The sequence below is a fragment of the Nuphar pumila genome, chromosome 6 (assembly GCF_984573655.1).
Source record: "Nuphar pumila chromosome 6, dmNupPumi1.hap1.1, whole genome shotgun sequence".
Lineage (NCBI taxonomy): Eukaryota > Viridiplantae > Streptophyta > Magnoliopsida > Nymphaeales > Nymphaeaceae > Nuphar > Nuphar pumila.
Window position 1 is genome coordinate 98,345,621 of NC_143254.1, and position 26,276 is coordinate 98,371,896.

At 40.1% G+C, this 26,276-nt stretch overlaps 1 protein-coding gene across 1 annotated transcript in view; it reads left to right on the plus strand.

Moving 5' to 3' along the window:
* The first annotated feature begins 3,377 nt into the window (after positions 1–3,377).
* LOC149835352 (uncharacterized) overlaps positions 3,378–26,276 on the plus strand; it is an 80,334-nt gene continuing 57,435 nt past the window's right edge. The window contains exon 1 of the mRNA XM_090008419.1: positions 3,378–4,287. Coding sequence (XP_089864545.1) covers positions 3,467–3,919 — 453 coding nt within the window. The 5' untranslated portion in view covers positions 3,378–3,466 and the 3' untranslated portion in view covers positions 3,920–4,287. The remainder of the gene's footprint in view (positions 4,288–26,276) is intronic.

Sequence of the window (26,276 nt, forward strand, 5' to 3'; positions counted from 1 at the left end):
TGAGTTGAGCTTGAGCATGGATTTAGGCTTGGTATACATAAATGAGCCAAGCTTAAACAAGTAGAGGAGATCAGAAACACGTTTAGTCTCGCTTGGTGCCCCAAACACAAGGTTGAAGTTAAGGATATAGAAAAGATTTCCTATGCATCTAATATAGCGAGTCTTATGTATGCTCAAGTGTGTACACGTCTGAATATAGCATATATTGTTGTGGTGTTACGCAGATATTTAAGTAAGGTAGAAATGGATAATTGGAAAACAACCAAACGAGTTATGTGATATTTACAAAGAACAAAAGATTATATGCTCACATACAAAAAGTCAAATCAATTAGAGATCATTGAGTATTATGATTCTGACTTTACCGGGTGCCAAGACAATCATAGATCCATGTTGGGTTATGTTTATTTGTTGGTTAGATGAGTTATTTCTTGGAGGAGTGCTAAGCAGGTAGTCATTTCATCTTCCACTATAACGGCAGTTGACAACCTGTTATGAAACATCCAATCATGAAATATGGTTACACAATTTTGTTACTGGGCTGCAAATTTTAGATAACATTGAAAGATCGTTAAAATTGTTTTGTAGCAATAATTCGACAGTACTATATTCCAACAACAACATGAGCTCGTCAAAGTCAAAACATATAAAGATTATGTTCTTTGTTGTTAAAGAAAGAGTACATAATGGTCAGATATCTATTGAACATATTAGCACAAACTTCATGATTGCGGATCTGCTTACTAAAGGTTTACCACCCAAGGTCTTTCACGAGTATATTGCTCGAATGAGTGTTGTTTTATTTAATGATATGTTGGTCTAGTGGGAGTTTGTATTTGGATGTTTTGAAATAAAATAAAGTTTTATTTTATGACTGCAATATAAGGCTCATGTTACACTTTCATTTTGTACTCATTTATTGTAATCTCACTAAAGAATAAGATTGGACCAATTGAAAATAGGCATGTTCAGATCACATTACATGTAATTTTCATGTTTTACATCCATACTTGATCTATGTCGTTGGTTATGTCAATATATGTGATCATTGATGAGTCTATTTACGATGAATGTAATAAAGATTGCTTTGGTTTGATGTTGACATGATCAATAGATCAGATTGTTAGAGATGTCTTATGGTAAAACAATATATTTGAACTTATAAGGTTATTATATAATGCGTGATTGTATGGTGACATATGTGACCCAAGTGAGAGATTGTTAGATATTTTATGTAGGCTTACATATGTAATTAATCACTCATTATAAACTGTTTAAGGTGAAAGCCCATTTAAAGTGATCTTATACGGTTGAGTCATATGACAACTTATAAGGTATGATTATAATAATGTATAGATACCGTATGTGCCCTCATATGTTAATTTTTTATTTTATGATGAGCTAAATTAGAAAGAAGACTATATGGTGGTTACAATTAAGTTATGGTCCTCAAAACCATATATATAGTGTTCGCTTTTTCTTCCCCATTAAGAAAGAAACCGTCTCTTTCACATTAGGTTTAGAGAAAAAAAAAAGCTACCTATAAAGGTTTTGGAAGATCCAACTTCATCAAGATCTACTAATGTAATGATGGATTTGAGTATGCTTTCGTATTATGCTTATTCATTTTTTTTATTTTCAATGATTTAGTATAAACAAATTTAAGGACAAATAAAAATGTTTTTCCTAAATCAAAACACACTATGGTTCCTTGCGCCATCTATCTTCTTTTACTTGACAGGCACAATTGTGTGGTTAGATTTTGCCATCAGCAAGCCTCAAAGATTTATCAAGGTTGAGTGAAGAAGGTCCATGCTTTTCAATATTTAGGAGAATCATGCTCTCAATGAATGGGAAGCTTGCTTCCCTTGGATTATCCAACAAAAAAAAAAGGAATGGGAAACTTGCTTTCGTCATCGAACTTACTCCACTTTAGATTTTCTTTGCAGGAAAGTCTGTACTTCCGTTATAAAAGCTATATTTTCTTTATAAACCTGAGTATGCAATGGGTATTTTTTGAAAGTGAATTGTTGAGAAAATTGGTTTTATCAAACATTATTACATACTCAAACAGAATACTAAACTAAGCGATTTGGTCATTAAGGCGCACGTCAAGATCAAATGACCAAAAAACTGAGTGCCAGCTCGGACCAGAGTGCACGCAGCCCAGCCTGTCCCTTTCCGTGACTTGCCTCCAGTCACTTGCCGTCTTTTCGCAAATAAACACTCGCCACGTGTCCAACGTATCCGTTCCCGGGACAAGCGCCCTGCGCTCGAGCAGAAAAAGGTGTGAGCATTTTCCCACTCGCCACGTGTCCAACCTATCTTCACCATAAGTACCTTAAACGCCCTGCCATCCAAATAAGAGAATATGGTAGTAAAGGGTACTTAAGTCTTTGTGATTTAAGTCTTTGGAACGGCACAATTTAGATTCTAGCAAAACACTTGGGGTCATTGCGCATCGAAACCCAACCATCTTTCGATAACCTGTCTGCACTATAAAGTACCGCAAGCCCCTCTGGTAACGCGCCATCCAAAGTTTGGTCTTCACGGTGGCAGCACGTGACACCCAGAGTCTTTGCGCATCTCCACAAGCAGCGAGATCGTGCGGGCATCTATCATGGAAACGCCGCAGATGCATGAGCCATGGAGCACCCTCATCCTGCTCACCCTCTTCCTCCTCTACGCCATGCTCGCCGGAGCCGTCTCCGTGTTGTCCTTCCACCCTGAGAAAGCGACAGAGTCGGAGTCACTGAGGAGGGCGAGCTTCGTGGTGGGCATACTGCTCGCCTACTGCTACGCCTTAAAGTTGTGGTCGGTGCTGCCGACACACATGACGTGGATGCCGTGGATCTTCTTTTCCGCCCTCTCCCTCTATATCCTTCTCAACATCCTGGACTGGATCAGATCGTGCAAAATCAGGACCTCAAGACCCCAACACCGTCATCCATGGTTTAATCGGACATGAAAAAGCAGGACTTTAACCCTATGCGAGTTAGATAGTGGTGTTCTAAACTGTTTGCTCCCTTGTTGTTATTCATCATTCTTGTTTGTACAAACGACTTTGCCACATTTTCTTAATGTTTTTTTGTTTTTGTTATACTGTGAAGATGATGAGAAAACTTTCTCAATGTCGTGAAAAGAGGCCAAGGTGTTTATTATTATTATTATTATTTTATTATTGTCACTATTATTGTCACGCCTTAGATCGACGCTTTGAGGAGTAGGGGGTTTTAACGAGTTGTGGTAGACGGCTGTGCGTCGATCTTGCCTACGAAATGGATTTGACGTTGTTCTTTTCGCAAATAATCACTCGCCACGTGTCCAACCTATCTTTCACTATAAGTACCGGAAGCCCCTGTTTACACGCCATCCAAAGTTTGGTCTACACGGTGTCAGCACGAAACACCCAAAGCTTCGAGTCTTTGCGCATCTCCGCAAGCAGCGAGATCGTGCGGGCATCATCATGGAAACGACGCAGATGCAGGAGCCATGGAGCACCCTCATCCTGCTCACCCTCTTCCTCCTCTACATCATGCTCGCTGGAGCCGTCTCCGTATCGTCGTTCCTCCCGGAGAGATCGCCGGAGTCGGAGGCTCTGAGGAGGGTCAGCCTCGTGGTGGCCATCCTGCTCACCTACAACTACGGCATAAGGCTGTGGTCGGCCGTGCCGGCAGACATGATGTGGATGGCGTGGGTCTTCTTCTCCGTCATCACCGCCGGCTCCATCTTCATCATCGTTATCTACTGGAAGTTCGGCCTCCAGGAACCCCAGCAGAGCAAGCCCACGGCCGGAGTAGTAGGGACCGCCAAGGACCTGCAGGCGCCCCTCCTTAAGAGAAACGCCGTCTCCACCACCGATTTGCATGTTGGATCGGGGGAGGAAGGTCATCTCTTCACCTTAAACACAGTTGGTTAGTTAGGAAATAAGGTAGAGTGGTGTTTAATTTATGTTGATTAAATGAAAGTTTGTATGTTCTTGTATCTACGTAAATGGGTGTGTCTATGACGTTCAAGAAAATAAACACCATCTGTTTTTTTTTTTTATACGAAGACCATTCTATTGATGTGTAATAAGGAGGAGGGACTCTCTCTCTCCGTTAATGGGGTTGGGGAGTTTTATCGTGTAAGATAGGTAACGCTGTGCGCTGGAATCAGCCCTATGGATTGCTTCCACCGTCCACAAATTCTTCTTCTTTCTTCATCAGTTGTTGGGGATCCCCAAAATCTGCACAATCGTCGGTGGGCATTTTGGGGGGAGGAAACCCTAGTTGCGTGATGAGGAGGGTTACCCACTCTAACCAATCCTTCGTGCCGAAGGGTAACGGGGCTCTTTCTTGCGCCGTCCATCTTAAAAACGCGGAATGAAGACCTTTGATCTACTGGATGTAGGGCCGGTTTTTTATCGCCTAGCCCTACCTCCTTGACTCACGATGTGGACGGCTGACTTTTACAGAGACGACCAACTGAGATAAGAAATTTAGGGAAAAAATATCATGGGCGACCAAATCACAGCCAGCTGAGGCTATAGGTAGAAAACGATGGCGGATGCATCCCCTTCCGTGGCCTCCCTCCGCTTTTTCTTCTTCTATGTAGTTACCGAGAGATGCTAAGTCATCGTCAGGATGAAGCGCAAAAAGCTGGTTTAGATCTTGAAGTAAAATCTGGTTTATGATCTGTTTGGATGACACAAATCCAGGTTCTACAGCTCTGATTTTTAACAAAAAAAAACCCAGGTGTAGGGTAGTTTTTTCATGGGCAAACTAGGTACAATCCGCTCAACAACCCCACCTTCCTTCTTGCCTTCAACCTCCACCCTACCCATCCATTTTCTGGCCGGTGAGATGGCCACACTAGTGCCGGATGCCCGGTCTGGTATCAGCCCAGCCATTTTTGGCCTGTCGCCCGCTGGAAAATGGCAACACACTCTTTTTTCTTTTTTTCTACCATTGTCCGGTCATTTTTCTTGTAACTGATTGGTTGGAAAATGGTTTAGTTGGTACAGCTAGTGCCCAGCAAAACTGGTATCATTTTGGCTATTTTTTGGTTGGTGGGTGATTGGAAAATTGCTGAAATATCTCTTTTGTTTTGGATATTTTTGGCACATCTGACTATTTTCCGGCCACCTGCTGATCTGAAAATGGACGGACTGCTTCCATGCCTTTCAACTGGAACTGATTTAAGCATTTTTTGGCCTGTGGTTGGGTGGAAAATCAATTGAAACTTATTTAAACAAATGAGAAAACCAGACTTCTTGCCTTTAGGGTAAACCTAGGTTTTCAAAGCTCAAGTTTTTGCCTCGTGCCATCATCGAAATGGGCCCTAAGAATTTTGGAAGTCTCGGCAAGTTTGCTTGGAAAGGGTGAAACCATGTGAGAATTATTTTTGTGGAAATAGAAGTTTGTTTAAGACCTTGTTTGGGATCTCCTGACCGGAAGGCGCTGGAGTGGTTCCACACCTTTTTTTCTCCGTTTGAGAAGGGAGAAAAAATTGTCACATCATGAAATTGGCGTGGAACAAGACAAAGTCAGTTCCACTATTCGACTTCCATGTGGTAGTCGGCAACAGCCACACCAACGCTACTTTCCTCTTTAAGGCCCCCACCTACTTTTCTTAACGCGTCCAGGAGGAAGAGGAAGGAGAAGCTGGAGGCAAATTATCTGAGAATGGAGCACTGGGTGGGCAACCATAAGGTGAAATTCACCCTCTTCAAGAACTTCAACGCCATCGCGGCCGCCTACCAAGATGGAGTGCTCGCCGTCGTCATGGAAGGTGCCTCCGCCTGAGCCCAGGAAGCCCAAGACCATCGAGGTCAAGGTCGCTTGAGAGTCTCGAGCCTCTGTTTCTATGATCGTTGTGGGCTTTTCTCTGCTTCCTATTTTTTTCTTGTTTTTTGTGTACAGTAGCATCAGTAATGACGCATGTTCTATTTGTCTAATGCTTTCATTGCCTTGGTTTGAAGTTTGCAATCAGATTTTTTTCCTGAATTATTTTTTTAAAAAGAACTGGGAAGACAAAATTTCTTTCTTTTTCTCTTCTTTTTTTTATTTGGCTTAATGGCTGCACATTTTTTAGGACTAGCTATTTAATTTGCTTGTTTTAGGCTTTCTTCTTCAACCTTTTGGGTTTAGATTTAATAATTTCAAACGGGGATTTCATACTTCCTTCACCAATTACCACACACTCTCAGTTTGTGTGCAATAATTTGAAAAAAAAAAAAAATGATGTCCTCTCGTAGCCCAGCCCATGGCAATCATTCGGTGCCCAACCTTTTACTCTTAATCTCAAAAGAAAGTTCATATATTTCAGAATCTTTTGATACAAGCTTTTTTTTTCTTCTGAAAACAGCCAAACTGTGGCCTCAACTTAACCTTCGTCGTCTTGAGCACTTCCATTCTTTTGAGGTTTTATATTGCTCATTGGAATTGAAAAATACTGAAGAATAGGGGTGCGCATCGGGCTGGCCCTGCCCGTTCACTAATAGGTTGGGTTTTGGCCCGGTTCTTAATGGGCACAGGTTTGAAGAGAAGCCTGTCCGTTGGGCCAATGTGAAGCGGGTCGGGTCGGGTCCTGCCCAGCCTGGCCCAAACCTATTTATTTTTCTTTATTTTTATGATATGACATGAAAACCTAATTCTTAATTAGTGCAACTAATTAGATAAGTAGTAATAATTAACAAATAGCAACTTCTCTTGCAAAAGATTGACCCTGAAACCTTTGTGGTACCAACCACATGCAGTGGGGCCTGATGCTGTTGCTTGCGGTTGAGGGAAAATACACCAAACTGGCGATTTCCCTTCACCATCGTTCTCTGAAAAGTCGGTCGGAAACCCGCATTGCCGTCACTCTCAGCATGTGCACTTCTTCACAGGAAATTGCTGGAATAGCTTTGCATGGCTATCCTCCTTTGACGCTCTTTCTAAGAAATTCTTTCTCGCCCAGTATATATATATATATATATATATATATATATATATATATATATATGTGTGTGTGTGTGTGTGTGTGTGTGTGTGTGCACGAAGGAGTTTCCGTGCTCGATTTCTTCTCTTGGTTCTCTTTAGGTGCCTCACAAAAGAAAGGGTACGTTCTGACGAGGGTGAGGGTCTTCGTATACGTATATAACATTGGCCTTCTTTCTGGTGCCAAATGACATTCTCTGCACTTTTTCTGGATCTTTGGATTTTGGGGTGGACCAACTTCATCATTTGCGGGATTACTTAAGATTGTTTGGATGCTTAAACTTGCGTTTTAATCTTGTTTTTCCTTTGTGGTCGTGTTGTATATGAGATACCAAACTAAACACCCGTTTGAATGTTCTTGTAAATGGCTTGGTATTTATATTTATTTTGATAATACGTTATGGGTTTGGCAGCTTTTATTAAACAAGTTTTGATAAATATAAATAGAAAGCGCCTCTCATTTTCTTTCATAAAAGAAAACAAATATACACTTAATTAAGGCTATGTTTGGGAACAAGTGTTGGAGGGATTTGCAACCAGTACGAGAAATACAAAACTGGAGTTCAAGGGAAACAGATTTTAAAAGAGTTGTGGATTCTCTTTTATTATTTAGAAGCATATAAGTAATATTTACAGGCTTTAAACTTTTAAAACTCCTTTTTTGTTCATCACCATGTTTGGCTGTAGGTGAGTGTAGTTGTAAGTAGAGGTGGGCAATGCATCGGCCCGCCCAGCTCAGCCCATCATGAACTGGGCTTGAGCCTATAAATTAGGTCCAAGTTCGATTTGAACCAAACCAAAACAGACTAGGCTAGGCCTGGCTTGGGTATATAAATTAATTAGGTCCAAGTTCGGTCTACTAATTAAGCTGCAGCCCTGCTTGACCAGTGTATGTATATATATAACATAATATATATTATATATAATATAATATGTATATTATATATAATATAATAAGCCTAGATTTACCCAATTAGGCCCACGGGCACAACGGGAGGGCTGTGAGATGAGGTTTTCCCAACTGGTCGACCTGAACTGGGCTGTTGGCCCAACCCATCAATTTACAATCTGGGCTTTGACCATGCCAGTTGGGTCAACGGCCTAATTGGCTTGGTCCATTAGCGGGTCGGGTCAGCTCGTTGAGGTAAATGGGATAAAAATTTTGAAACCATCAAAAAATTAAGAATTCATCAAAATCCTATTTTGTAAATACCTCCCTTTTGTATTTAGAGTTAACTGACTCCCAATCGACATTTATGTTTTCCTTCAATTTCTTCTTTCAAGTCTCAAACACACTCCAAATCGGTTTACAAACATCATGTAACCATGACACTCTCCCAAATCTTCTGGTACTCTTCTCCCAAACAAAACCTAATTTTCTTTGTACCGTAACTACTGCTATTTATCTTTCTTCTACTCTACCACCACCACTTCACCATCATCACCATTACCGCTACCACCTTTGTAACATGTTCTTTGTCACCACCGTCACTTCTTCACCATCATCACAACTATCACTTTTTCACCATCATCATCTTTACCACTTAATATTCACCACCACCACCACCATCATGAAGGATCGTGATTACCGAGTCAACAGGGGAATTGAGATCAGTTTGTAAATGGCTTGCTTCAAAAGGGGTTTTAACTCATGCTTGTGTGTTGGTGAGTAATCCCTCCTCCAATTTATAGAAGAAGGTTGTTGGGAGTTTATCTCCCTCTGGTTAGCCATTTACCCAGTGATTGTTACGTTGTTTCAACTGAAGCTTATTCAGAATGAGGAGATCATTCTGGATAAGGCCCTAATCCAAGGCGGTTTTTCATGAAAGATAGCCACGGTTATCAACATCTCTCACTTGTCCATGTGAAACAAAAAACTAGATGCAGGATTTGGCCTCCCACTATTGGAGTGTTTTCCTTGCATCAATATCCTGGAATGAGTTATATATTTGATTTTCTCATTCAGACATATGTTTATATTAGATATATTTTAATCCCATACATGATACATGTTTTAAAAATATTTCATCTGATATACCCTTTGTTAAAGGATCAACAATCATATCAGATGTAGGTAAGTAGCTGACTTTGATTTCATTTCTTTCAATTATATCATGAATGTAATAGTATTTTACCATTATATATGTACTTTTTGAATTATCAACTTCACTCTTCATAAGAGATATGACAACTTGATTATCACAATAAATCTAGTCTGACCCGTTAGTTATTTCTTACTTCAAATCATTAATGAAGCGACTTATCCAAACAACAAATACAGCTGCATTGCACGCAATATATTCAGCTTCTTGAGTATGCTGAGCTACGCAACCTTGTTTTTTACAAAATCAGGAAACTGCTCCTCCTCCAAAGGAAAAAATATATCCAGAGGTGGATTTACTATCATGTTTGTTGCCGACAAAGTCGACATTAGAATATTCAATTAATTCTAAAGAATAACCTTGAAAACATAATTTCAAGTTTATAGTCTTTTTTAAATATCAAAATAAATTTTTTACTGCTTGCCAATGTGGCCAACCAGGATTACTCTAGTAGCGACTAACGAGGCCAACAACAAAGCTGATATCCGGCCTGGTGCAAGGCATAGCATATATCAAGCTTTCGACAGCTTGAGCATAAGGGACATTTAGTTTTTTTTGTCCTTTACTCAACTTGACACCTTTTACTACAGGTGTTCTAACTAGCTTACAATCACTCATTTAAAATTTCTTGAGTATATGATTTAAATATCTTTTTTGACTCAAGCTTAACCGTTTGGAGTTTCTATCTTGAGCCCCTGTGAATCTTATGGATTTGAAATCAACTGCTAATTTTTTAAGGACAATACGATCATTTTTTAGTTAAAAATGAGGCTTACTTATGCCTACATGGCACTTTTCTATCATGACTATTTGATACTTGTTTCTTTCATGGTGGCAAAGGATTACATCCGGGTTGTGAGCTGAAATAAACGAGGCCTTAAGAGGTCCAAGTTCTTTCAATTGGATTATGAAACTGCATAATCAGAAAACCATTTTTTTTTCTAAAAAAAAAAACAAGCAAACCCTTTAAAAAAACAGGGAATTTTTTTATCCAGGGCTACTGCATGATGCAGCATCTCCACACATCTTAGCAGCTTTGCATCATGCAGTCGCCACTCCACATAATGTGAACACTTAAAAAAAAAATGGCCATGCAAGGATTGTGGCCAATCGTCTGTCATAAAGATACAGACACAGATACGACTTCACATGAAAACAGCTCGACTTGCACGTTCGAAATTCCTTTTAAAAAATAGAATAAGAGGACATGATTTTTTTTTAATTTTAATCAATAAAACAATTTTTGATATTTTAATATTAAAAGTACATTTTCATTGAAATATCATTAAAAATATTCATGCAAGTGCTGGTGTCCGCGTGTCGGATAAAATCTGCTTGTGTCACCTGGGACACAACCAAATTGCATGCTCCTATGCAGTGTTGTGAGAGGCGTATGCCTCAGCGTACGCCTCAGAGGCGAGGCGCACGCTCAAGGTACTGAGGTGTGCTGTGATGCGCAAATTGCCCCTCATCAACCTCCAGAACCCCCTCCTTCATCCCCAAGTCTTCCTCCTCCACCCGATTCGTCGGCTGTGCTAACCCAAGTGCCGGTGGATCCACCGCCACGTGCCGGCCAACTGCTCCTCCGCCGCTCCCTGCCTCCCCTCCCAACGCTTCACTTCCATACCAGTTGTGAGAAGTGTACGCCTCAATACCTGAGGCGTACGCCTCAGAGGCGAAGCGCAGGCTCAACGCCTGGCTTCGCCTCATCACATTTAACAACCTTGCTCCTATGTGATCGCCTATTCAGTGTAAACAAGGATTCCAACAAAAGTAGAGCTGGTTGCAAATGTAGAAGAGGGTAATTGGCTATACATAAACTTCTGTAAGCGTAGATTAGAACCTCTTGAACCATTTTAATTATGCCTTTTTTGAGACCATGAAGGATTTATATATATATGATAACCTCTATTATTGTCTTTCAGAGTAAAACTCGGATAATTTCTCAACGGTTATGATGCATTACCGTATTAGGCTTTGAATAGAAAGAAAAATACTGTATTAGACTTGATGTAGGAAGACTTGTAATAAGTTGGAAAAGAGTTTGATGTTTTTTTTTTCATATCAAAATAGTATACTTGAAGATCACCTGCCCGGGGTGCCCAAGTGGTTAGAGCAATTTTGGATAGATGGTGGAACCCCATCATGCCCAAGATCGATTCTCCCTGAGATCATACGGGTGGCTTGCCCATATGTCCTTTGTAGGCTAGGGCACACACCCAGGGTTTACGATCTAGCTAGGGTGGGCGTCCATTAAGTAATCCCCATTTCTAGGTAGGTTCCTCATCATAAAATAAGAAAAAAAATTAAGAGAAGTATACATGCTACATGCTACATGAAGATCTATAACATCAAAGTTACTAAATGCCCAAATTTACATAAATTTCGTCATTCCCTTTATGAAGACTTCTATTTAGGCTTGCCGATTTGTTTTTTATTTTTCCCTTAAATCTGTCCTTTGATATGGTTAGCACATGTACTGTCTTTAGCCCACAAGAGCTCCGCCCATCTGGTAGGGTTGACTTATGAATGTCACAAAGTTGATGGGACATCACAAGTTCAAAACCCACATGTAACGCCCCTTGCCATAAGGTTGAAGCGGGGTGTACTCACAGGTGAGCAGGAGGGACCTCAAGGGTTTTACCAACCGCTGGCCAGCCAATGTGCGATCTATTTTACCAACCTGATCAGGTCTCGCTATCAAGATCTAACCAAAATATGCTTGACCACCTTACTGTCTGACTAGATAATTTAAGCCTAACCACATGTATTTTTTGTTTTAACTACCTTTTAGAAAAAATGGTTTTCTAATTATGCAATTCCATAATCGACTTTGGACCTCTTAATGCGCCTCGTTTATTTCAGTTCACAACCCTGATATAATCCTTTCCCACACTGGAAAAAACAAATATCAAATAATCACGATAGGAAAGTGCCAGATTAAAACAAGCCCCATTTTTTCTCAAAAAATGACCATATTTTTCTTAAAAAGTTAGTGCATTTTTTTCAAAATACCTAACAATTTGACAAAATTTCTTGCATATCCAAAATCATCAATTCCTAACTCTTTTAGGATATTTTTGCCCTTCAAACATGCGAACCTGTGAAGTTTTGTGTGATTAATAAAATATGTTGTAGAAAGTTCGCAACCCTTCAATAAAAAGGATACCGCAAATACAGTATGACCTTTACAAATATAAAACCTCCTTTAAGTGAATACTCCTTGAGGAGATCCATAAATAACTGCTCAACCTTTGCAGTTTGATGAGACCTCCGCAAATATAGTACTACCTTCGCAAATACAATACAAACTTTGTGAATATAACCTACGTAGTTCATTTAAGAAAATACTCATTGAAGAGATATGCAAATATCAGTTGACATTTATAAATATTAATTGTGAATGTTTCCAGCTTTCGCACTCTGATGAGACCTCCACAAATACATTACGACCTTCGCAAATACAATACGAACTTCATGAATATTACCTGTGAACCTTAAGTAAATACATGTATATGTCTTCTTACATTCACAAATACATGTATATGCAGATCGTGTGCCTCATTTGCAGACTTTTCAAACATTCAGACATTGGACATGAGATCCATAATTTTTTTGAAGAATTAAATGCAAAACTATATTAGGCAGCGAATGTCATATTTTAGGTTTTTTTTTTTCATTTTAAGGCTTTGTTTGTGGTCCCCAACCTCTTTTGCCCAATTGTGCCTTCTCCAATAATTTTTTAGTGATTGAGAAATCATTAGCGATAAGATATTTCAATAAGCACATCTTTAATGGCTGAAACATTTATTTTTTGGAATTTTTGTCATGAATATTTAATTTTAATTGAGCATTTACATGAATAAGTTATTTTGTCATTATCTTTTCCTGTTAAATGAATAGATAAACATATAGCTCTAAAAATTGCTTTATATTTTACCTGTTATCTTGACATTTTCTTTTCTAGTAAGTATATATTTTTGGCATTCTTTTTTCTAAATATTTTTTGACTTTTAAGCATGCTTGTTTATCCTATGCATTGTACTTTATTTTCAGATGCTATTTAATTCCACTTTTGATTATTCTTTTTTTTTACAAAGGTGTGCAAAGCAACGTTCTTTCAAGTGATGAATTTGCCATTGTGTGACTTTCAAGAATTTTTGAAAATGCATTTTATCATCTAATCTTTCACTTTTTCTAATAGTGTTAAGAACGAAGAATTTGGTTGGAATCAATAAAAATAATGCATAAGGGTTGTTGGATCTTTCAACTCTTTAGCCTACGAATCTTGTAATCACAATAAAATTTGCATGAAATCAGTCAAACATCATAATTCATAGAAAAATATCTAACTTAAAATTCAAATTTACATCCAAATCTAAACTCACAATTCAAATTTTGATTGAAGTTTAAAATTCATAATATAATTAATATTTAAAATTCTAAATTAAAATAAAGACTAATCTAGATATCATATTTGTATAATTCAAATTCAATTTCAACTTTAAACTCATAATTCAATTTCAACTTGAATTTCAAATTATAATCTTAGAAACTAGTTATCTTACATATTCAATTCACATTATAAAATTCACACCTAAATTAATCAATGAATTGCAAAAATCAAACTAGTTATCTTAATGAATGTATGTCTATACTAAGACTAGTTATCTTAAAAACTTGCTTCATACATATATGATAAATTATTCAATGAATTGCTTATTCAAAATAGTGATCTTACGTATATGCTTCATATATACACATATATAACATTTTAAGGATTGAATTGCAAGAATCAATACAAACACGCACACACACACATATATAATAATTTAATGAATGATTGACAGTGACATTGAAATTGATTTCAAATATCTTATAAACATATTGCACACAAGTACATGCCCACAAGCAAAGAACTTTATTTACCATTGTGACTACTTTCTTAGAGCATGCACTTGTTACTCTAAGGGTTCATCTTCTACCTCCTCAACATTCTCTTATACACTCTTCATAATCGAAGCCTTTTCTTTTTTCTGAGATACCTCCTTTGCAGAGAGACCCTCACAATCCTTCTCCTTCGGCTTAAAATCATCAACATTATTTACCACTCCCGTATATGCACTTCCTATATTTTCTAAAATCTTTTTTATCTCAATTATGATATTCGCTTAGAGATGGCAGTGGGGCGGGTGGGGGACAAGGTTTCCACCCCCGCCCGCCTCAAAATTTTATCCTCCACCCCCGCCCCGCCTCCGCGGCGGGGATGGATTTTATCCTCCACCCCCGCCTCCATCCCTGTTTCGTACCCTTCATCCCCGGTCCAAACGGGGATGAGGCGGGGCGGGGCGGGGATATTGCGGGGAAAAGTGGTCGGGGCGGGGTTGGGGCGGGGATTAGGCGGGGATTTGGCGGGGATCGTGGCGGGGACGGGGCGGGGCGGGGAAAAGTGCACGTCCACCCCCGCCCCGCCTCTGCGGCGAGGATGGATTTTATCCTCTACCCCCGCCTCCATCCCCATTTCATACCCTTCATCCCCGGTCCAAACGGGGCGAGGCAGGGCGGGGCCCCGCTTTCCCCCGGTCCACTGCCATCCCTATATTCGCTCCTTGCTGAAGTATCTTCTCCGCTCATATCTTAGCATTAAAAAAAAAGGTTTAAGGATTTTGAACAGGAAAGAGTTTTAGGAAACAAAAAACTAGGTATTTGGATGTAAATCTAAACACCCACAAGATCATGTTTTGGAGATCAAAATAAAAGCGGACTCAAATCCAGTTTCTTTTCAAACACAATTGGAGTTATGCATAGTTTAATGGTTCTTCTTTCATTAAGATTTTGAAGTTTAATATTTCCATAGAGGCAATAACACCTACACCAATATAGAGCAAAGGATATGTTATCCACTTACAGATTTGTCTTACTATGAAGTACAATTAAGGTCATAAAGTCTTCATTTTGCTTGTTACTTGTGTTGAGTTGGTTAACACTTTATTGTGGTTTATAAATCTGTTAGAAATTCTTGTTTGGTTATTGTTGGTGAGCAAAATTTTTTTTTTTAGTTAATGCATATATTTTCTTCTCCTCTCTACCACAAACATGCTTAACATAAAATGCAATTCCATGAACTATATATTATGCATACATTGATAATTCAATATTTTTGTATGTAACACGATCACATCATATTTACAAGCATCACAAAGATATTTAGAAAGATGAAATCACATCCACAAACACACTATATTCATTTTAAGCATATTTTCATGATACAATTTTACATGGAATGCATAATCAAATCAAAAATAACTTCATGCAAGTATGAATAGTCATGTCAAACATTACAATACATTCAAATCATTCATATCACAATAATGTCAAACGTGTACCTGCAGCAAACACACTCTAATATCTTGCTAACTAAAATCATGACTAGCATGGAATCCAAACTACAAAAATAAGAGCACTTCTATTCCCATACATTCAAATCATGCTTAGCATGATTTTCAAACTCCAGAAAAACAGTCCTAGATATCCACAACTAAGTGAGTGTGTGCACAGGAAAGTGTTGCATCTAAGAAAGTAAATAACATGTGATGTGCTTGCATCACTTACTCACCATGAGTATTTACCCGATTTGCATGCTTTTGCGTTTGCATTTTTCTTGTTTCTTTTTGCATGATATTTTAAGCTGCATGCAATGCTTATCATTAAGCATCGTGCATTTTGGTCTGCCACGCACCTGCAATGATAAAGACTGACGGCCAAAGACAAAGACATAGGTAGAGGGTTTCACCCTGCCCTACCTGACAAAAGGGGAACACAATAGGGGGTAGAGGCCCCTCCCCCGGTCGGCAGAAGAACCACTCAGGTAGGGGCTTCACCCTCCCTGCCCAATGAGAAAAGACAACAACAGAGAGGCAGAGCCCCAGCCAACCAAAAAAACAAAGTGGATAGGGAGAGGAGGGGCTCCACTCCCTGCCAACTGAATAAAAACAAAGAAGAAACGGGGGAGGGGCCGAACCCCTCCCTTGTAACCTAAGCAACAGAAGGGGGTCTCAGCCCCTCCCTTATAAAGATGGAGGGACGGGAGGGGGTTGAGCCTCTCCCTTAAAAGCTAAGAAAAAGAAGACAGGGAGGAAACTTGACCCCTCCTTGGCAAAAAAGAAGGAACAGATGGGGCAAGAACCTTGCCCCTGCATGCTGGAAACACGCAGGAAGTAGGGGCAAAGCCCCTGCCGGCTGGAACGAACGAGGCAGGGGCCCAAAGCCCCTGTTGAAAATTTTGTCACAGGCGGCAGGGGGTGTCTCCGCTGCCAACCTATCGAAAAAACTGGCAGGGGCTTTAGCCCCTATTGGCCGGCCATGGTTTGCCAAAAAAGAAGGACAGACCCATACCAGTCGATAGAAAAGAAAGAGAAGGAGAAGAAGACACATGAGAAAGAGAGAGGGGTGAGAGGTTACCTAAAAAGGGGTTGGCAAGAGGGAGAGCACCAACGTTGCGTGTAAGCGACAAGTGAGGTGAGTGAGGGTTCGACTATGAGAGTCGAGCGAGAGAGAGGGTTCGGGGGTCTGATCGAAGAGGGGGTGGCCGATGGTCGGTAGTCATCAATAGCAGTAGAGAAGAAGAAGACGGTGGTGGTGTTTAGAGGAGTGGTCAGCGGTGGCTTCAATCACCGACGTTTGCTCGAAGGATGGGAGGCGACAGAGGGGGAACGAGTGAGGGAGGAGAAAGGGAGGTGGATCGGCGGAAGAGGGGAGATAGAGAGCTGGGAGACGACAGAATTTTGTGCCCTAGATGGGTAGTTTTACATCAAAAAGTAGCGACATATTAGCAACAAAACAATTTTGTCTTAAAATCCATCGCTAATTAGCGACAGAAAAATTCTACCGCTCATCCATCGTGAAGTTGCGACAGAGTTTGAGACAAAATATTTTTGTCACGAATTAGCGATGAATTTTGAGACAAAAATTTTTTATCGCTAATTCTGCAACTAATTCCAATTTTAGGGATCACTAGTTTTTTCAAGCTAATCCATCGCAAATTTACAACAGATTATTTCCGTTGCAAATTTACGACGGATTATTTTCGTCACTAATTAACAATTTTCTTGTAGTGTCTTTCATATAGGTCAGGATTAAATCTCTCAGGTTTTAGCCTTTTCTAAAGTTTCTAATTCATTATTCATGGCTTCAACCCATTCATGATGATTTTTAGTTTTCCTATAGAAGAATTGTTCGACATAGAAGTGAATAGCCATGAGACAAGCTCTATAGTTGGGTTCAAATGACTCATAGGATACAAACCTACTAGGTGCTTAAGATATTCTTGTAGATCTTCTAACACTAGATTGATCTATGTCTTGTCTTTGAGAATATCTTTTTAATGCACATGGTGGATTGTCTTGAGTACGACGAGAATAAGTTTATATTTCATTGTGAGGTTCAAAAAGATGAATATCACTTTCATGAGCATCATTCTGACTCTCATGCATGCCATTATTTTCATTAACATAATCATCAACAATGTCATGCTCAACAACATTATCATGTACTAAATCGAACAAAAAAAAGTAATCACATGGTTTCTTAGACTCATTTTTTTCAATCTCAATGTCACAAAGTAAAAAGTAAACAAAAGAAATATAAGACTAAACTACCCCTTAACAATAAGGTAATGTACAAAAGAATGTTTAATAACAAGAGGTAGTACAAGACTGGTAAAATACCTATATTACAAAAGTCTCAACATATTGCACATTTGATTTGTTTTTTTTTAAGTTATAGCCAAACTCCTTAATGTTCATTATCCCTTTCTCATTTTATTCAAGTTCAAAAAATTTGTCGAACCATTGCTTTTATTTGTCCTGCCCTTTTTATGAAAATTTCCTCTATGGATGTCACCATGGGAAATTGTAGCTTTCCTTACTGCTGGTTTGTCCCCTTTGCCATGTCAGGTTCTTCAATCATCACCTTGGGAAATTATAGCTTTCCTTACTGCTGGTTTGTCCCCTTTGCCATGTCAGGTTCTTTAGTCATCCACACATTGGAAAGCTTATATTTCAGATATTTTATACCTGCGATTTAGAAGATTAACCATCTTTTTAACACAGGACTATACTGTACTCATCAAGACACCTCTCCTGAATAAGCAAGCATACTTTTAGTGAGTCCTCTATATCCACTCCATGCCTTTGTTGTTTGAACAATGAATGAGTAAATGACAGTAATTCTTTCTGACAAGGAATCATAAATACGGTTGGGGCAGTTCCGGGTACTGTTGGTGTTGCCCTTTCTGGATACCTTCTTGATCAGACTCATTCGTGGAGTGTATGTCAACCATCAACTGCTGTGATTTTGCTTCATCATCAATTTCAGTATTTTCCACCATGGCTCTTAACACCTTGTTCCTTTTTTTCATATTGTCAGGTGGCTCTATTTGGGCCATCTATTTTCTCTTGACAGGCACAAATGTGTGGTTAGATTTTGCCAGCAGCAAGCCTCAAAGATTTATCAAGGTTGAGTGAAGAAGGTGCATGCTTTTCAATATTTAGGAGAATCATGCTCTCAAAGGATGGGAAGCTTGCTTCCCATGGATTTTCCAAAAAAAAAAAAAATGAATGAGAAGCTTGCTTTTCTCGTCGAACTTACTCCACTTTAGATTTTCTTTGCAAAAAAGTATGTACTTCCATTATAGAAGTTACATTTTCTTTATAAACCCGAGTATGCAATGGGTATTTTTTTAAAGTGAATTGTTGAGAAATGTATTTGTCAAACATTATTACAATTGTTGTTTCATTTCCCTTCCAACTCACGTTTATTATCATCTTTTTATCTGTGAGGAATGTGGAAACCACTCCGGGGATCAAAGACCTAGTCACACTGTCTATGTTGCCATATTTAGGGCCACTTTTCCAATGATGTAAATCCATGGTGCACCCCTTGCCCCGAGAGCCGAAATAAGATTTCAACATAGCCACAGAAAGGGTCCAGAGTTGAACCCAAAGAAAACAAAAGTAGAAAAAACAGAAACAAGCAGGAGCCAAACAAAGGAAAAAAGTGGCTCATGCAGGAACGGCAAAACCAATAAAATCTATAAGGAGCAAAGCGACAACATGAGGAAACGTTAGATCGGGAAGATTCACCCTGAGAGAGTCGCCTTGCTTCGGCAGGATCAGAGGACATAATGCTCTTGCCCTTTCTTATATGCAAGGGGCTGACAACCGCGGGGAATGGACTTTGACCACATGTCTAGCAGCCAAGGCCCCCTCTCACTACACCAACCCCCGTTGGGGCTAACCATTATCATCTTTTACTCTTTGTATTCCTATGTTCTTCACACTTCACCCATGAGGACATCTCAAACAACCATATCTCACCTCCCACTTTGTGTGTCGCTTCACTAGCAATTGGAGGGTGATCACGTCATATCGCATATGATGGCCTCCATCATGTGCCAATCTTGACAATTGATACTGACGTTCAGATTGTTGGATGTAGGAAGAGGAGAAGAGGGAATTCAAATAAAGAAAAACATGGGAACCACTCCTTTATGGAGTGTGTTTGGACTTTGATGATGTGGAATAGTCCCATATTGAAGGATTTCAAAATTGTTATGGGCTTTATAACCTACAAGAAGATTCTTACACTTATTTCAAAGAACAAGGGAGTGAGAAGACTACCACACACATGCGCGCATGCGCCTGCCGTGTCGTGCTGGTTTGGGTTCGGGTAATTGGCCCTTTAGGGCCATATCCATTCTAAGTCCAATGATCTTTTTATTTCGGATTACTATTTTTTATTTGAATTAAATAATGGGTTAAGAAAAATAGATAATTGATCGATCCGTTAACGGGTCACGACCCCTCGTATTCTATAACGGGTTTCTTCCACGTTTTGTAACAGTTTATGGGTTATAAAACGTGGTTAGGGCTGGGGTTACAGACACACGAAGCCGCCTGACTCTTGTGACTTTTGTTTTCTCTCCCTGCTACTATCTCGCTCTCTTGTGTATACTAGAAAGGGATTTTCTGCAACAGCGATTCCGAGAGGTTGTCTTCGAAGGACTATCTACCGTCGGAGTGCACCGATCTGGATCGTCGAGGCTATTGTATCCTGAACGAAGGACGCCGGACCCTATTTGCACTGTATGTTCGGGCGAATCTTCTCTAAGGAGAGTACTTTCATATGCCTTAGCCTATTACATAATATTAACATGTTACTGTTGTTTTTATTATGTTCTATGCATCTGTTTGGTCATTTACATTTGTTTAGATTTTGGTATAACGTGAAAATCGACATTTTTGCTTCCTGTTTATGTTTTGATCGACTGTCAATCATAATTATCATGTTGGTACCTATTATGATTTCTATCATGATGTTGATTGTGAAACAATTTGATCTGAAATTTGATCTAACACATATTGCACCCAATCAACTTTCAACTCCTAAATCTATGTGTTCTAAGCTTTGATACCAATGAGGTGCTAGTCGGTATGGGATGGTGTGTGATAACCATGGCGTGAAAATCGCGTGCTAAGGCTGACTAAGCGGGCATTTCTAAGGGCAAAAGTTGACTGACTCTGCACTTGCCTGGCAACCGTGTGACAGCATACGACACTGACATTGGCGTAGTCGAATATTCCATCCTGTGATTTTGTTAGCTTGGGTTGGGCGGGCAGTGGGCACCATTTTCACTGTATAAGAATATACAAGACATTAGTCTTTGCGCATTTCCACAAGCAGCGAGATCATGCGGGCATCATCATGGAAATGCCCCAGATTCAAGAGCCATGGAGCATCCTCATCCTGCTCACCCTCTTCCTCCTCTACATCATGCTCGCTGGAGATGTCTCCCTGTCGTCATTCCTCCCGGAGAGATTGACGGAGTCAGAGGCATTGAGGAGGGTGAACCTCGTGGTAATCCTGCTCGCCTACTATTATGGCATAAAGGTGTGGTCAGTTCTGCCGGCAGACATGATGTTGATGGTGTGGATCTTCTTCTCCGCCCTCACCCTCTACATCATCCTCGCTCTCTTGAACAAGAGGATCGTGCAACATCAGGACCCCAACACCTAAACAGGACCATCTCCCTCACCGCCATCCAGCGTTTGATCGGACATGAAAAAGCACGACTTTAACGCTATGTCGATATATAGTGTTGTTGTAAATTGTTTGCTCCCAGTCTTATCGCTTTTTTATTTTCTGGTGTTATGCATCATTCTTGCTCTGTATTTATGTGAAGATGATGAGAAAGATTTTAGGGAGAGTGACTCCTCAATGTTATGAAAAGCGTTGAGGCTAAGCCAGGTGCTTAACCAAAAACTGAAGCCAAGTGTAAAGCATAAGTATTATTATTTTTTTAAGTTAAAAAACTAAAAAAAATATTTAAAATTATAAATAAAAAATTATTTATTATTATTATTATTGTTGTTGTGAGGAGTAGGGTTTTTTGTAGGAGCCGGATTCTATAGATCCGGATAGTTCTGGTATCCTGTAGGATTTTTTGTCAAAGGTAGTTTTTATTTTTTCGCAAATTCGTTTCTCTTTTGTGTTGGTGCAGGATCCAGTTTGCAGCCTATTTAGATGTGGATCATGATCCGTCTTCATGAGGGGGGTTCTAGGTGGCACCACCTTGGTGTGGTCCATCTTGGACCTCATTCAAACGTGTTTTGACCAGTCCAAAGTCAAAAATGAACTGTTGGTGAGTTAATAGCTCTTGGCAAAAATGAGGCCTTGTACACTCATTTTTGGCGCAAGGTTTGGGAAGGCCCATGACTTCTTTAATGTGGCCCTTCTCAAGTACCAAGGCCCTTAATTAGGGGAGGTCGACCAAGGGGTTGGGGTGCTTCTCTTCATTTTTGAAAATTCATGAGTTTTGGGGTGACTTTTGGTTTTTTGGCTGAAATTCCTTGACTGTGGATGCTTGGTGGAAGCTTGCTTGGACAAGAAAGTGAAACCGTGTATCTCCTTGTGGGTGTGGAGAGTGAGGTCTTAAAAAAACATTCTCGTGTGATTGTGATAACTTGTTCGTGGCTTGCTAGAATCCATTCCTATTGTTCGTGGTTCATCTTGTGGCGTCGGTTGCTTTCCAATGGCGGCCATTATCGATCTCAAACCGGATATCGTCATTGGTTTTTCGTTCTAGCCCTTTGTTACTCTTATTCGTATTTGTTTGCGATTGTTCTTGATTTATCATTGCTAAACTGTTTTGAATCATTAGGAAGTTGCGAATACATGCTTAGAAGAGTTTTATGTTAAAGTTGTCTCATTTGATCTTAATTTATTTCGGGTTATTGCTATGTGTGAATGAACTCGGATCCCTTTCAAAAGATCAAAATGTTGTTACGAGATAACAGAGACGTCTCTGATAAAACATCCGTGTTAGACTCATTTCTGAAAAGATTTTTTCGTTCTTTAGCTTCCTGAAAAGCTAAAACAATTCTCTCCAACTTTGTACTTAAGACCTTTTTGAGATTCGCTAGTTTGAACCTCTAAAATTGACTGTCAAGATGTTGGACTGACAGAAGTCCATTATCTCTTTTCTGTTACAGAAATTTCATAGTTGTGCTTAGTATTTTCTCGTTATCGAAAGATTCCCTGCATAAAATTTAGATTTTTTTTATTTTCTGAAAAGCTAAGATCTAAATCTACATCTTTCATGTTTGAAGATTTTGTTGAATCATTATCTTTGTTGTCTGAAAATATCATTTTCTGCTACTGTAGTTTCACTTGGAGATTTTGTTTCATGCTCGTTAGAAAGTATCATTCTATAACTTTAAAAAATTATAGCGGGTTGTAGGAGTATTAGAAAATTACGATCTTTAGTGTTCTGAAAAGGTCTGGATCTGACCTTCGTTTCGTCAGTTGTGAGTTTTTGCAAACCCAAACGTTTGAGGGGTCTAAAATCCCTTCGAACAGTCTGTTCATGGAATTCAATAGTCTGTGTTGGACTTATCTAACAGTCTCGGTTCTGAGTCTGTGAAACGGACGTTCCTGCTCCGAATCTGGTGTTTCTAGATTCGTTGGAAAGCTGTGCGAGTCTCACACAACTTTTATTTAGATCATTTCTGTCGAAATATGGTGTTCGGGTCCCGAAACTCATTTCTCAGAGTTCTGTCCAGACTCTCTATCGTTTAAGCTTCTCTGTGTGTTTGGATCCTAGATCATGGATCGGTGTGTACTGAGTCCACCATAACTTTGCATCACTTCGCTTCTTCTTCTTTTATGTAGTTACCAAGAGATGCTAAGTCCTCGTCAGAATGAAGCTCAACACGGCATCTCAACACGTTTCACCAGAGGATCTCTATCTCTTAACATCACACATTGAGAAAATAATATTTTGGCAACAAGATCAAGGTTGCAACAAGACTACCCTTTGACTCGATCAATACCAAAACTTAGCTTCAGACAAACAAGGGATATGTAAAGATGGACGAACCCACAAAATCTCTCTCTCTCTCTCTCTCTCTCTCTCTCTCTCTCTCTCTCTCTTTCTCTCTCTCTCTCTCTCACACACACACACACACACAAGGGAAGACTCTTAAAAATTTATAATCAACATTTCTTTCAAAAAGAAGTTCTAAATGAGTTTTATGAGCAATGGTGGTCGAAGGGGGTCTATTGTTTAGGTATACCATAGTTTGTAAAATATAACTCCAAAATTTTAAGGAAACTCTAGCATGGGTCATGCGAGTGAGACCAACATCGATGATGTGACGATGTTTGCATTCGACACTATCGTTTTGTTCAAGTTTGTGAGAGCAAAAAAACTTGTGGCTAATCTCATAAGCTTGCAGATATGTAGAAACATTACTATACTTATCACCTTAATCAGTATAAAAAATTTTAATTTTGTCATTAAAAATATATTTGATATGTACCTTGAATTGCTTAAAGATATTAAACACTTGCAATATTTATTGTAGCATATAAATTTAATAATATCTAAAATATGTATTAATGAAACTGATTGAAGAGAAAGGAGCTAACATAAAAAAAAATTAAGTTAAAAGGTTTAAATGAAAGAAAGAAATAAAAACAAGTTAACTCTTGTCATATATGCCTCATATGCTTTATTTTTAAATTATTTTTTAAAATGATGAAGCTGTGCTAAACAATTTTAGACGAACAATGACTAGGGCGTTGAAACATAGTGTGTTCACACACCCGTTTTTTTGTTTCCGTTTTCTTGGTTTTGGTCGCAGTGCATTGTTCCACCTATAATCACTCACCACGTGTCCAACCTAGCGTTCAACCGGATTAACCCACTCGCCACTGCCTACCTTATAGGCACCTGGTCATCACTGTGGCTGGACAGACCAGCACGAAACAGCCAAAGCTTCGAGTCTTTGTGCATCTCCATAAGCAGCGGGCATCATCATGGAAACGACGCAGATGCAAGAGCCATGGAGCACCCTCATCCTGCTCACCCTCTTCCTCCTCTATATCATGTTGGTTGGAGCTGTGCTCGCCTTGTCGTTCATCCCTGAGCAATTGGTGGCATCGAAGTTGTTGAGGATGATCACTAACGTGGTGGCCATCCTCCTCACCTACGTCTACGGCATCAGACTATGGGCGATGCTTCCGCCGCACATGATGTGGATGGGGTGCGTCTTCTTCTTCACCCTCACCCTCTTTATCATCCTCTCTGTCCTCGACTGCAAGCTCGGGCTCCAGGAGGACCAGGACACGACCATCCCCCTCACTGCCGAGCCGTCCATTGTTTGACCTCACATTAGTTACTGAAACACCATCTGTTTGTATGTTATTGTATCTACGTAAATGGGTGTGTCTATGACGTTCAAGAAAATAAACACCATCTGTTTTTTTGATACGAAGACCAATCTATTGATGTGTAGTAAGGAGAACGTACTCTCTCTCCCTCTCTCCGCTATGGGGTTGGGGAGTTTCATCGTGTAAGATAGGGCACGCCGTGCGCTAGAATCAGCCCTATCGATTGCTTCCACCGCCCACAAATTCTTCTTCTTTCTTCATCAGTTGTTGGGGATCCCCATAATCTGCACAATCGTCGGTGGACATATTTGGGGAGGAGGCTATAGGTAGAAAACGATGGCGGATGCATCCCCTTCCGTGCCCTCCCTCCGCTTCTTCTTCTATGTAGTTACCAAGAGATGCGTGGTTTAGGTCTTGAAGTAAAATATGGTTTATGATCCGTTTGGATGACACAAATCGAGGTTCTACAGCCCTGATCACCTACAACTACGGCATAAGGCTGTGGTCGGCCGTGCCGGCAGACATGATGTGGATGGCGTGGGTCTTCTTCTCCGTCATCACCGCCGGCTCCATCTTCATCATCGTTATCTATTGGAAGTTCGGCCTCCAGGAACCCCAGCAGAGCAAGCCCACGGCCGGAGTAGTAGGTACCGCGAAGGACCTGCAGGCGCCCCTCCTTAAGAGAAACGCCGTCTCCACCACCGCTTTGCATGTTTGATCGGGCGAGGAAGGCCATCTCTGCACCTTAAACACAGTTGCTTAGTTAGGAAATATGCTAGAGTTGTGCTTTGTTTATGTTGATTAAATGAAAGTTTGCATGTTCTTGCATATACGAAAATGGGTGTCTGTGACGTTCAAGAAAATAAACACCATCTGTTTTATTTTACTACGAAGACCATTCTACTGATGTGTAATAAGGAGGACGGACTCTCTCTCCCTCTCTCCGTTAATGGGGTTGGGGAGTTTCATCGTGTAAGATAGGTAACGCGCTGCGCTAAAATCAGCCCTATCGATTGCTTCCACCACCCACAAATTCTTCTTGTTTCTTCATCAGTTGTTGGGGATCCCCAAAATCAGAACAATCGTCGGTGGGCATATTTGGGGAGGAGGCCGGTGGAAACCCTAGTTGCGTGATGATGGGGGTTACCCACTCTAATCAATCCTTCGTGCTGAAGGGTGACGGGGCTCTTTCTTTCGCCGTCCATCTTAAAAACGCGGAATGAAGACCTTTGATCTTCCAGATGTAGGGCCGGTTTTTTTCAAAGCAGGTTATATGTTCCCCCCTGCCCCCCCCCCCCCCCCGAACAGGGCCGGTACTGAAATCTCATGTTCGGGGCTTCCAAATAACGCCACGTATACGATCGAGACCGGCATGGTTCCCGATGACAGTCTGCATCATACTGCATCGTAATTTGGTGCCGCAACAAAGACTTAAGTACCCTTTACCGCCATTCGCTTCATCTTTCTCGAACGGACATAA